Source organism: Castor canadensis, chromosome 8, assembly GCF_047511655.1.
Source record: "Castor canadensis chromosome 8, mCasCan1.hap1v2, whole genome shotgun sequence".
In the NCBI taxonomy this organism is placed as follows: Eukaryota; Metazoa; Chordata; class Mammalia; order Rodentia; family Castoridae; genus Castor; species Castor canadensis.
The window spans coordinates 77,179,570-77,191,591 of NC_133393.1; the positions used below are offsets into that span (position 1 = coordinate 77,179,570).

Genomic DNA, 12,022 nt, shown 5'->3' on the forward strand with positions numbered 1-12,022 from the left:
ATGCTGCTGAACAACACAGAACAATCTGTTTCATAGAACAGTAAGCCGTGAGAAGATAGAAGAGAAACATAAATTATGAGATAAGAGAAAACACATGAATTTTCAGCTATCCCATCCTGAGTGTACCCCATCTTGTCTCTATTGGAAACTGAGCAGGATTGGGCCCAGTTAGTTAATTGCACAGGAGAAGAAAACCAGACAGGGATAACTAAATCAAGATATAATTTGTTAGGTTGAGTAGTCAGAGCCATCAATACTTTAAGTAGTTGGGCTTATATGAGTCAAATTCTCTGTTTAATAAAATCCAACTATATTTCAAAATATGAGGCTCCTTTATTTCATTTAAGTTTGATTCATATTAACTATTATACAAGCATATACATATATATATATTTTTTGGGAGAGCAGGTAACTGATGTTTGAACTCCAGGCCTTGTGCTTTCTAGGCCTGCACTCTTACCACTTGAGCCACACCCCCAGATTTTTTTGCTTTAGATTATTTTTCAGGTAGGTTATCGCTTTTTAACTAGGGCCAGTCCTGAACTTCGATCCTCCTATCTTGGCTTCCCATGTAGCTGTGATGACAGGCACGTGTTACCACACCTAGCTTGTTTTGTTGAGATGGGATCTTACTAACTTTTGCCTAGGCTGACTTCAAATTGTGATCCTCCCCATTTCTGCCTCCTGAGTGCTGGGATTATAGGTGTGAGCCACCATATCTGGCTTATATATATGTTTTAAAAATGGCTTATACTTGATAAATAATCAGAGAATAGTATGAGGTTATTTGGGATGTATGGCACAGAAAGAGAAATTCAGTATCATGACTCTGTGGAGAATGAACTGAAAATCACATAAATGACCCATAAGGGCCAAATCCTTAGGCAAAGTTTTAAAACTTCTCTTGAATTCAGTTCCCTGACCTTTTTAACGGGAAAATAATTCCTACTTTGCCAAACCCTAAAGAACAGAAAGAATGCATGTTACATGTCCATTAGAATTTTGGATGTTAGTAAATTCCACTGACTAGGGAAGGAGAGTTGTTATTAAAGATAGAAGATTACTATAACTAATAAACTGGGAATATTCTCACAAAAAGGATGATGCCGACAGGCTATCTCTTAGACAATGTCAGACTTTTGACCAATAATAATAATAATAAAAGAAAATGCTGTGTTCGGAGGGTAGATTAGCAAAAATGTGGAAGTTGGAACTAGTAAAGAAATCTTTAGTGAAGAGGGACATAGAAAGGATGGTAATTTTGATAATGACACAGAAAAGTAAGTACGGATGGTAAAACATTTAGACTAAACCAGACTGCCAAACAAAAATTTATAACAAGCAAACCTCATTTGGTTTTGCATAATACTGTGTCAGTGTCTTTCACAATTTTGGAACAGTGGCATAATTGGAAGTAACAATTAAAATCTGCTAGTGCTAAATGCCCGAACAGTTGGACGGATTAGGATGACTCTTAAAGTTTGTAACTCAGATTCCCAAAGCCACACAACATCAAGGAAATGCTATTAAAATACAAGACTGTAATAAACTCTGAAGAATCCAAAGAAGACAAATAAATTCCCCCGTTGGCTGTGCAGTATGGATTCCCCTTGGTAAGCCTGTTGCTGAGTGGCAGGGGAGTGTGGCAGGCCTGCTCTGTACCCTGGGCAGTCAGTAAGGAAATGCATATTCTCAACTATTCCTCCTTGCAAAGAAAGTGAAAGAAAAAGTCTGTAGCAATTCTGTAGGATTGTTAAATAGTGCAGAGATGCCTTAGCATTTTTCTGAAAGAAATAAATGCTATCAGAGTCCTACATTAAATTCTAAATTAAAACAAGTATCTAATTGAAGAATCAAAGACCATATCTGATTGAATTTCAGTACCTCAACTCAGGAACTTTGATATAATGTTCTCCAAGGGATCTATTTAGCCACACATGCTATATATAAAATGGTACATTGGCAATATTTTTATTGATGACTTTTAGTAGTAGATATTATCGAATGATGTATGAAGTAAGCTTCTCTAAGCAATGTGGTTTAGGAAGGAAGCAATCAAAATCTGAGATCTGATGAAACAAAAAAACACATGGATATTTCAGAAGAAATACATTAGGATAGATGCTTATTATGTCAGGAATATAAACATGTAGTGTACATAAATCAGTCACACTTAGTTTAAAATACCACACAAAAGAAATCTAATTTGAATGGAAGTATTTTCCCACCACTGGAAAGAAGTAGACTGAGTGGAGTGTGCTGACAGGACAGAACCTTAGTGCAAAGCAAAAGCTTCTAGCTGGTATTTTGGATAAAAAAAAAAAAACTGCTTCAGCCCATTTAATTTTCCTCTGTTGTCTCATGTTTTTCTGGCACTATGGATTAAAAAAAAAGCAGCTTTGCTATCCAAAGTACTACATATAGACTTTTATTATTTGGACTGGGAGTTTTCTAAAAAAAAAAAAAAAGCTTTCTCAGGATGTTAGTGTATATTTAGTCTTCAAATATTTAAGTGTTCTCAAGAATGAGCAAACATGAATAAGTATTTATTTCATATTAAGCATGTCATGAAGATGAGCTCATGGATTGCGTGAAGAATTTAAATTGTCAAATGGGCTAAAGCTGAATATTCTAAATATATATCTGGATTAAAATGCTAGTACATTTCCTTCCCAAGAAAACAAATATTCCTTAATGTTCTAAGTGGTGATTGGGAAAGAAGAGTCTTAAAAAGATGAAAGCATTAGATAAATAGTATTAACTAAAAGCAAATAGCCAATTTAGCATGTTCGGAGAGGGAAGTAGATTTATAATGTTTTCTCATGGTCACCACATATTTACAAAATGCACTTGTGCATTTATTCATCTGACAGACACTTCTAAGAGTTTATCAGGTGAGAATAATGCCCTAGAAGAACCCAGAACTACACTGGTGAACACAGCATGGTCTTGCCCTCTAGGGATTCATGGTCTCATGGCAGGGGGTGGGGGAGACAAGTAATCCTGTTCTGGCGGAAAGAAATTAGAAATGTCAGAGCAAGGAATGAGGTGAAGTGGGGAAAGAATGGTCTAAGAAGTAGAGATTCCATATACACCACAGAAGCTTATGGGGAGAAGAGAATGAAAACCTCGTATTTAAACTTTTAGAAGCCTATCACAACCTATAAAGTCAAGTGGACAAAGACAGAAACCCTCTTTCTAAAAAAAGAAATTCTTTTCTCTGTAGTAAAAATGGATTTGAAATAACTTCCCGAAGTACTTTTCTAGCATAGTTATTTCCCAGTATTGCTTCCTCTTTATTATAGTTCTCACACATTTTCACTTGAGCACTTTTGTCACATTTACAGTTTTGGAAGTGGACAGTGCTGGTCTCCAAGGACACTGAAATGCCCAGGCCATGGCCCGAATGGTATGGACGATTTCACTGGAAGCTGTGACTCAGCCCATCATAGATTTATATGCCTGGGTAAGCTATTTTCAGTCCTATGCTGACTCTGCTCTAGGATGTGACTCCATCCCTGCCACAGGACATTTCATTAGCCCTACTTTCAGCTTTCTACCATTTTCTCTTTATGAGTTTTCTTGATAAACTAGAAGCAATGCTGTAAAGATTTCCAACTGGGAGGTAGCTGGGAGATGTGTGGGGTTAGGAGAATGGGTGCAACACCCATAAGCACTGGGAGACAGGGAGTAATGCTGCTGAGGAAAGGAGAATTCCTCTTCTCTTTCCTCAGGTACATTCCCAAGGCTCTGGAGAACAAGAAAGCCACACAGAGATGTTCGTAACAGCAAAAACATAACCACACAGACTCTTGATCACAAACTACAGCATATCTAAAAGTTGAATAGGAAAAATAATATGAAGTACCTTGGAGAAATATGCTCTTACCATAATATGTAAGATACTCTGCTGTGTGTAAAAATGTCAATGAAACCAGAACATTGAAAATCCAGTTTATTCCAGATGAGCATGCATTTCCTGTACTTCTTGCCCAGAGGGGATATATTTCAGAATTCACAGTCCAAGGCATAGGTCCCATTCCTGAGAAAAAATTTAAAATTCCAGTAAAAGATCACATAAGGAATTCGAAAACAGTAGGTTGTCTTTTCTAAAAGGGGACAGTTTAATGAAAAAATAACAAGAAGGCTTACCAGGTGCAAAAAAAACAAGATATAAAATAAGGCCCAGAAGTGCAGTCCAGGAGTATGGAGTAGGGCAGAAATTATAAGCCCAAAATACTTCTTCTGTTTTGAACTTGGTTTCATTTTCACACCTGAAAAATAACGTGATATAAGTATTAATCTAGTATTTTAGCACATAGCTGCAGAAATTAACGTGATCATATTGGATGTAATTGGAAATTCCTTAATGTCTTAAGAAAAGGGTCTAAAATGTTTTTCTTTAAAGAATGAAAATTACAGCTCACACAGAATATTTTAGAACATTTTAGAGCTAAACTTAATCCAAAAGCAACGCATGGAAAAACACTGCTTCTTACTATCTTGTATAAATTAGACTCAGTTTCTAATTTGGAAGCTACACTAAACCACCCTTCAGAACCCTGCGAGCCATCATGTGGTGCAGTTACCATGAGACCCAAATTCCAGAACCAGAGCTTGTTCATGTGTGCAATAGGGATGATACCTTATGGACGATTGCAAGGATTAAAGAGGCATCCGTAAAGGGGATGAGGGAAGCAAACAGGGTAGGAGCAATGATTATGTCTGATTCCAGTTGTTCTTCCCTCTCTGCTGTGTCTGCTTTCCTACCAGTCCCTCCTGGTGACCTGGTCTCCTTGTTCTCCAGTGAGGAAGGCATCCTTGGTTTAGCTTGATTGTCAAATTGAAGGTAATTCTTTGTACCTTAATTGCCCACACAGATAGCACCCCTGACCCTTATTTGTCACTCTGCTTCTGGTCTTATTGCATTCTTTTCTTTAAATCTACAATGTGTTTATTAGGATGGTTTTCTATTCATCTTAATTCAGGGTGCTTTTAGTGCCACTTCCTTCTGTAAGCCTGGCTTTCCTCCCGTAGGCTGGCAGAGGACAGGACAGCAGCCAACACACAGAACTACAGTTTGCACACAGCTAAAGGGCATGGTAGTTCATGGCAGTCTTGAACTTTTCCTCAGTCTCTGCTGGTGGGATTCAGCGTCTGAACACTTACATCTAAATATCTGGCAATGGCTACAGTGAAATGCAGTCTCCTCTCAGAGGCAGACTGGGCTGCTCTGAGTTCAAATCTTGACTCTACCACTTACTGGCTATATGCATTTATTCAGAAATTTAGATAATGGGTGGCAATCTGAGAAGAACTATGGAAACATACCATTGCTCTATTTATGCAGCGTTGAAGTTGTGAGAACAGCATGGTCCTGTTTTTTATCTGCAGTAACAGGGAAAGGACTGTGCTGCAGGCTGTAAGAACATTAAATGTCCCCATCTGCACTACACGCTGAGCATCCTGCCTGGCAGTGGCATATGCACAATGTGCTATTACCTCAGCAGTGCCCACTGAGACATCTCTATTTTAGCTGGCATTACCAGTCTCTGAGTTGAAATGGTTCAAAATCTTGGAGTCATTTCAATGTTTTCTTATCTCTTTTAGATCCTCAGATACTTTGTAAACCCAAGTAAAGCACAGTGGCTGAGATTGTGAGCTCTGACACTTACATCTGAGGTCCAAATCAAGGTTGGAGCCTGTAATTCCAATTACTCACAAGGTAGAGGTGGGGAAGATCATGATTCAAGGCCAGCCTGGGCAAAAAGTTGGCAACACCCATCTCAACAAACAAGCTAAGTAGGGTAATACGTGTCTATAATCCCAGATATGTGGTAAGCATAGGTAGGAGGATTGTGATCCAAGGCTGGCTAGGACAAAAGCATGAGACCCTATCTGGAAAATAACTAAAGCAAAAATGGCTGGGGTTGTGGTTCAAGTAGTAGAGTTCTTGTGAGCAAGTGGGAGGTGCTGAGTTCAAATCACAGTACTGCCAACCCCCTCCCCCAAATCTAGGCTGGGATACCCAGATGTGAATGTAACCAAAGTACTTTTCAAAGCTTTGTCTTCATCTGTGAAATAAGGACTTTTCTGGCACCTGTCACAAAGGGATATTTTGAGGTAAGACAATGAATTCAAAGAATTCTACATGTTACAGGCAAGAAACCACATTTATATTTCCTATGGAATGGGAATGTAGCTCTCCCTGTGCAGAAGATTTGCCAAGTATGCACAAGGTCTTAGGTTTGATCCCTAGCACCACAAATACAAGGAACGTCTTCAGTAATTAGTTCCCAAAAGAATAGTCATTTTTGTTTCCTTTCTTATCCTTTTCTTTCCCCTTTCCTTTCTTTCTCCTTTCCTCTTTCCTTTCTTTTTAAAACCCTTAACCTCTAGTCCATCATAGTACTAGTCTATGAATAATAGTAGATAAATGGCCACTGAATAATGAAGCCTTTGCATTTGCATTTTTTGAGTAGAAAACAGCATTAGAAATCTGCTACAGTCCCATGATCAACAAACCTTCACCTTAACTTCCCACCACAGAAATAATCTTTTGAGTTCTTAAAATCTTAGGAAGAAAGGAAAGAAAAAAGAGTAAAGGAACAAGGGCAAGAATAAGTGGATGTGGCCCCACTGTCTCTCGGACTTGTTCTTGACGTTTGGTGTTAAGTGTAAAGAATCTGCCCAGGCCAGTAGAGTCCTAAATTCTGTCTTGGGGAGAAGCCACAGTAGCATTCAAGAATCAAGTCTACTATTATGTCAGAAAAAAATTTCCACTTTTTGTTTTTTGTAGGAATGAAGTCTGAACCCAGGGCTTCACATTTACAATCCAGGTACTCTACTGCTTGAGCCACACCTTTAGCCCCAAAGAAAGTACTTTTTTCTTACAGCACTATCTCATTTATAGCAAATGTAGTCATGATTTACTTCATAATGACTATGTTTTGAAAAATGTCACAAAGATGGCAATGAGTAGGAGATCTAGCAACAAAATTATACCTAGGATATAAAGTTACATGGGTAAGAATAACTGAAAATATGGAAAACTGAGGAAAAAGGAAATGTATTAAGTAAGATGAGTCTTACTTTTGAACTCATAATAATTGTGATAGTGCTACCTTGACCAGATGAGAGAAACTTCAGTGACTCATAGAATCTTGAGTCTATTTTTCCTTGTTTTAGTTTCCCTCTAAAATTTTCCCCTGACCTAAGCAGTGTCAAGAGTTAAACTTATTAACCATTTTGCTTCAACTGGCATTGAAAGAAAGGACAGTCCTGCCTTTGAATTATATCCGCTCTCCATTTTACTGTTCTTTCACATTGACCAAAGGTCTTAAAACTCTTGCTTGCATGTTTATACCACACAATCACCACACAGCTTCCCTTTTTAGGAGGGTGATAGGGTTTGCCTTTGGTCATGCACAAAGGGCAATGAATGCTGCCTCGCCAGCAGCCACTCTATGAGTGGCTCAGCATTTTATAGGGGTAGATGCTTTAAACCAAAGAATGACTCAGCAAGCCGTTTATATTCTGGGAGAGCTGGAATATGAAACATTCAAAGAGGACAGTGTAACACAGAGGTGGAAGGACAGAGAGAAAACAGAGTAAGTAGAGGTCATAGGTGGCAGGAGCCATGAGTTAAAAGAGCATCATGTAGTTAAGTCTGAAGGAGGAAAGTACAGGAGAGACAGAAACCAAAACCCCTGCTGCCAGTCTGATGCACGGTGTTCTAGATCTCCATTAAGCAGAATTCGGGGGGACTGAAACATTTTCTGTTTTATTTCTCCTTTACCTTGCTATGTACTTTAACCACAGAACTTCAATTAACTAAGAAAATGAAGAGAATCTTTAAGTTTTAACAAAATGCTGGCCAAATTCAAGGAAGAGAGTACTGATTTTGATTTTGAATCTATAAACCCTCACAGGTCTTCTAAGAGTGCACTACAATGGCCACACAAGTCCATTTCTGCAACAGTTCTCCCTACCCCCAGTGCTGAAAATACAGTATAAAAATTAAGATTTTCCCCATCCTGTCACTATGAAAGCACTGTACCTTTTCCAACTCTGCTGTTCTACTCTGCTCTTATTTTCTGGAATGCCTCTGGGAATCATATTCAGAATCTACTTCCTTGTCACTTAAAAAAACCAATCACATTTTTTTCATTATACTTCTCATTCTCTTTCCTCAGTTCCTTCTTCATTTTCTTTCCTGCCATGATCAGCCAATTACACATGGAACTCTACTTGAAAAGGAGAGTCCAGACCAAATCCAGTTGAGGTAGGGAAATGGTCTAGTCAAAACAATCATGGGGCTGGGGTGAAGTTATCCTGCACTGTTCCCCAAATAGTAATTTCAAGTAACTCATAATAACATGTTTGTTTGTACGTGATGGTCTCTAAGAATCATGATATAAAATGCATTCAGTTCGATGGAGATCATCAAATTAAAATAGAAATCTACAGCAGAGGAAGACATCTGTGAACACTACATCCAGTATACTCATTGTCCAGATTAAAAAAAATGTGGTCCAGTGAGGTTAACTGAGTTGGGGGCTGGCCATGGGGCTGAATTTTCCTGGAGGGAGGTATCCTAGTCTCTAAATCTGAAGGCATATATTCCCTATTCACTGGTTCTGACTCCCTGGCTATTTCTCTTTCCTGCTTTCAGTGGTTTTTCAAACATTTTCTTTCCTCACCATTAAACTCTTAACCTGAAAAGTGAATCCCCAAACTGATGTAATGAAGTTTTCTGCCTGTTTAAGTCCCCCCCCCCTTAACTTCTTAGATGTTGCTAAGTGGGTTGTGTGGCAGACAGGCTGCTATCAGTCAATGGTAATTAAGATGACAACCACTTCTGGTATCTCAGATGATGACAATGCCTGGCACAATGTATGTATTTGATTGTTTCATAAATGTGAAGAAATAAAAGGAAAATAATAAATTCAGTAGAGTCTAGTGGTTATCACTGACTTACTAATTTAACAATAGTTTAATTATTAAAAACTACTTTAAACCCAAAAAACACAAAGTAAACTATTAACAGTTTATTGAGGGCCAAACTTACTTCTTTGGAACAGGGTTATGAGTGGCCCTCATGGACTGCTGTGGCAGGGATCTCCTGATGGCCATTTACACCATCTCTCTCAAATTCTCATTCAGAAACCTGAGGTTTTTCCATGCAGAAGGGTTCAGGCTCTTGACTCAATTCCTGTAGTCCTTTGTGCTATTTGGGGATTTTATGATCCTTAGTAGATAGTAGACTGCAATAAGGACACAACCTGTTAAGAGTCCCTCTTCCTTCTCTAGGTTTCATAGGCCAGTACTTAGCATAACACTTTACATGCAGACAATTGCTCAATATATGTTTATCAAATCAAGTAATTTTATCAGTTCCAGGTAGGCTGAACTTTGGTTATCTGATACCAGTTCTCCACTGCACTGTAAGTATCTGAGAAGACCCATATTGCTGTTGAAATTTCTTAAACTCTAATAAATCTGTTTAACTTAAACAGTTATTGGCAGCAAAAGTAGAGACACTTTTCCGTTCCACAAGTACTACACAATCCATCTGTACCATCTCAAGCCTGAGGAATTTCAAACCACACTCGTTCTCTGATTCTGTTTTCTTTCTACTGGGAAAGTGCCAGCATAGAGTACCTGACTTATTTGTAGCTGCAGGTGCATGGGAATGAATGCAGACTGATTTACCACGTTAGGCTGACTTAATGGAAACAATGGCAGACTTTTTATTATTATTTTGATTCCTTTCAATCCATTCTGCAGCTGCTTTCCATCAAGTGTTGAGTTTCATGGTTTCCTTATGAAAGCTGTGTTCCCAACAGAAATGTCCTTGAATAGATGTGAATTCCCCATATGGAAACACAAGAGGCCACGAATAGCCAAGGCAATACTCAGTCAAAAGAACAATGCAGGAGGTATCACAATACCTGACTTCAAACTATATTACAAAGCAATAACAATAAAAACAGCATGGTACTGGCACAAAAACAGACATGAAGACCAGTGGAACAGAATAGAGGATCCAGATATGAAGCCACACAACTATAAGCAACTTATCTTTGACAAAGGCGCTAAAAATATACAATGGAGAAATAGCAGCCTCTTCAACAAAAACTGCTGGGAAAACTGGTTAGCAGTCTGCAAAAAACTGAAACTAGATCCATGTATATCACCCTATACCAAGATTAACTCAAAATGGATCAAGGATCTAAATATCAGACCCCAAACTCTTAAGTTGATACAAGAAAGAGTAGGAAATACTCTGGAGTTAGTAGGTATAGGTAAGAACTTTCTCAACGAAACCCCAGCAGCACAGCAACTAAGAGATAGCATAGATAAGTGGGACCTCATAAAACTAAAAAAGCTTCTGTTCATCAAAAGAAATGGTCTCTAAACTGAAAAGAACACCCACAGAGTGGGAGAAAATATTTGCCAACTATACATCAGACAAAGGACTGATAACCAGAATATACAGGGAACTTAAAAAACTAAATTCTCCCAAAACTAATGAACCAATAAAGAAATGGGCATGTGAACTAAACAGAACTTTCTCAAAAGAAGAAATTCAAATGGCCAGAAAAACACATGAAAAAATGCTCACCATCTCTAGCAATAAAGGAAATGCAAATTAAAACCACGCTAAGATTCCACCTCACCCCTGTTAGAATAGCCATCATCAGCAACACCACCAACAACAGGTGTTGGCGAGGATGCGGGGAAAAAGGAACCCTCTTACACTGTTGGTGGGAATGTAGACTAGTACAACCACTCTGGAAAAAAATTTGGAGGCTACTTAAAAATCTGGACATCGATCTACCATTTGATCCAGCAATACCACTCTTGGGGATATACCCAAAAGACTGTTACTCCAGAAGCACCTGCACATCCATGTTTATTGCGGCACTATTCACAATAGCCAAGTTATGGAAACAGCCAAGATGCCCCACCACTGACGAATGGATTAAGAAAATGTGGTAGCTATACACAATGGAATTTTATGCTGCCATGAAGAAGAACGAAATGTTATCATTCGCTGGTAAATGGATGGAATTGGAGAACATCATTCTGAGTGAGGTTAGCCTGGCTCAAAAAACCAAAAATCGTATGTTCTCCCTCATATGTGGACATTAGATCAAGGGCAAACACAACAAGGGGATTGGACTATGAGCACATGATAAAAGCGAGAGCACACAAGGGAGGGGTGAGGATAGGTAAGACACCTAAAAAATGAGCTAGCATTTGTTGCCCTTAACGCAGAGAAACTAAAGCAGATACCTTAAAGCAACTGAGGCCAATACGAAAAGGGGACCAGGAACTAGAGAAAAGGTTAGATCAAAAAGAATTAACCTAGAAGGTAACACCCACACACAGGAAATCAATGTGAGTCAATGCCCTGTATAGCTATCCTTATCTCAACCAGCAAAAACACTGGTTCCTTCCTATTATTGCTTATACTCTCTCTACAACAAAATTAGAAATAAGGGCAAAATAGTTTCTGCTGGGTATTGAGGGGGGGAGAGGGAGGGAGCGGAGTGGGTGGTAAGGGAGGTGGTGGGGGCAGGGGGGAGAAATGAACCAAGCCTTGTATGCACATATGAATAATAAAAGAAAAATGAAAAAAAAATAGATGTGAATCCCCACTTGATGGAATTAACACTTGTATATATACCATATCACATACAAAACACCTTAATAGATATGAGCTCATTTAATGCTCATGATAATTAAAAATGATAGAATATTGCTTCTATCTTGTATGTAGGTACTTCAAGATTGCAAAGCAGTGGTAACATTTGAAATCTACTCTAGTTGGTTTCCTTCTTCAGTATACTCATCCTTCCAGTTGGGGTATGTATGGAAACCTTTTTTTCTGAGGTGCTTTATTTTTATGGAATTTAAATGGAAAAATGGATGAGATGAAAACTGCCTTACATCTGCCCTAATTCAGCATTGTTCCTGAACACCAGCAAAAAATACATTGAAATCTCTACCAAAA

At 38.5% G+C, this 12,022-nt stretch overlaps 1 protein-coding gene across 2 annotated transcripts in view; it reads right to left on the bottom strand.

Moving 5' to 3' along the window:
• The window catches only part of Slc2a13 (solute carrier family 2 member 13), a 331,342-nt gene that overhangs the window by 7,015 nt on the left and 312,305 nt on the right, over positions 1-12,022 (bottom strand). For both annotated transcript variants that reach the window (XM_074083130.1, XM_074083129.1), the window contains 2 exons: positions 4,153-4,274; positions 3,890-4,042 (listed from right to left, as the gene is read on the bottom strand). In XM_074083130.1, the coding sequence (XP_073939231.1) occupies positions 3,890-4,042; positions 4,153-4,274 (275 nt within the window). The remainder of the gene's footprint in view (positions 1-3,889; positions 4,043-4,152; positions 4,275-12,022) is intronic.